The sequence below is a fragment of the Vollenhovia emeryi genome, unplaced genomic scaffold (assembly GCF_000949405.1).
Source record: "Vollenhovia emeryi isolate VEMERY1.0 unplaced genomic scaffold, V.emery_V1.0 DF939383.1, whole genome shotgun sequence".
NCBI lineage: Eukaryota > Metazoa > Arthropoda > Insecta > Hymenoptera > Formicidae > Vollenhovia > Vollenhovia emeryi.
The window spans coordinates 90,794-92,750 of record NW_011966983.1 but is presented as its reverse complement, the minus strand read 5'-3'; the positions used below and the strand labels follow the sequence as shown (position 1 = coordinate 92,750).

The following is a 1,957-nucleotide window of genomic DNA, read 5'->3' as shown; positions in this document are numbered from 1 at the left end:
CTGCGATCAAAAGCCTCAACTGTTAAATATTAACGACATTCACGACAGTAACATCTCTTTTTTTAGAAAGGGAGAAAAATGTATAGTAAAATTTTAAAATCAAAATACTCTCATAAAGTTCTTGAAGATGCCATATTGTCGCACGATTATATGATTTTCAGGGATTTTCATAAATTTTGAGAGAAAATTCCCTCCGTGTACATATAAATTCTATAACATGTCACAAAAGCCTGTCATAAAAATGAAGATTTCTTTAAGGTATTTCATAGGATTTATAAAATAAACGATACGCAAATTTAAATTGAGATAAACTGTTTACGTCGTGTTTTGCATGTGATCGTTGCAGTTGTCCGACAAACTTGTGACGTATGACGAACAGGCGATAGCACTGGGGCATCAAAGAAGAGACAAACATGTATTCTCGTACGTGTTCTTCATATACACGCTCGTCACAATAGGTTGGAAATTTTATTACGACATTAAAGATGTATCGAAAGAAATGATGGGGATACTAACCATGGTGCAAAATACAGCTCTTACCATCTGTGGCACCTATTGCGTCTTAATAACGTGCATATTTCTCGATCTGATACGCCAACGTTTTCGTCATTTGAACGAGACGATAGTCCCTCACGTTTCGGAGTTACCGGTGACCGGGACGCAGGATGAGATCACAGTTTACGACGTACGCTATTTGCACGGCGTGCTTCTCGATAGTTCCAAACTGATAAACGCATTATATGGGATAGGCACTTTGTTCACCTTTCTGTCAATACTGCTAGAACTTGTTTGGATTATATACCTGTTCATAAAAGATTTGCAGGGGGGCAACAGTATACAAGACAATCTTGCAGCGGCAATGGACTTGCTATTTCAAACTATTTATTTGGTTGCAATGTATCACTTTACGACCTATGAGGTAAAACCGACAGTTTTATTGTGACATTATTTACCTAAGAGAGCACTTCCTGTATTAATGAAAATGTTTGACTATTCGATATCTTTTTAAAAGTAGATGAACAAATTATATATAAAAATAAATTATTACTATAATTTCAGGCGAATCGCGTTGAAGAGCGCGTGATAAAATATGGTTTATCCTTTTCGAACAGAAAGTGCCGCATGGTAAGTTCTTCATTTTTCTCAGTCGGATTGTGTGTAGATAATTTGTTTTAACCAAGCAATTGGTTTCAGGACAAAATCGAGATGTTGCTATATTTTTATCACAGGAGATATTCTTTCACAGCCGCGGAATTCTTTCCACTGGATATGACGATATTCCTTCCGGTAAGATGAGTTTATTCTCAATATCGTTACTAAGCAATAATGTCCATTGTGTTTCAGATCGCCACTGCAGTACTGACGTACCTAACTTTAATAGTATAAATTATGTAACAAGAATTCAGACAAATAACATCGCGAAAGGAAATACAAATATTATGACAAATAACATGTGATAAAGATAATGCCATGTTACCTTAATGAGGGCAGCAAAGGATTTATTATGAAACTTTAAGTATAAAATATCGATAATATGTAATATGTATTTATAAGTCACACAGTGTAATTAATTCGTTCGTACCAATTAGAGACGCGCGAGTCAAAGATTCTTTTTATGTCGAATTGAATCGAAGCGAATAGAATCGTTAAAATGTAATTATTATTATAGATTGAATTTCAACACGTAGATAAGAAGAAATTATTTTGATGCAAAAAATATGGACTACATAATATGTATTCGTTTCGAGATGAAGAACACGGTCCAATATTTAATATAAAACTAATAACATATACTTTAGTTGATGTCACAGTAACTGAAACAATTAGGCAAAAAGTCATGGTGAAATTATTAAAATATTCTAATATAGTATCCACTAAAGTATCCAATAACATTATCGAATTACATGTATGTGCATAGTTAATTAAAGTGAAATAATAAAGTTAATTTTATTATCGA

General features: G+C 33.4%; 1 protein-coding gene across 1 annotated transcript; it reads left to right on the top strand.

Moving 5' to 3' along the window:
* Window positions 1-337: 337 nt before the first annotated feature.
* On the top strand, window positions 338-1,957 carry LOC105558098 (the record flags this gene model as incomplete). Its single annotated transcript, XM_012005617.1, has 4 exons — window positions 338-919; window positions 1,060-1,125; window positions 1,195-1,287; window positions 1,345-1,957. Coding segments are annotated over 4 exons (783 nt in total), but the record flags the coding sequence as incomplete, so codon positions are not given.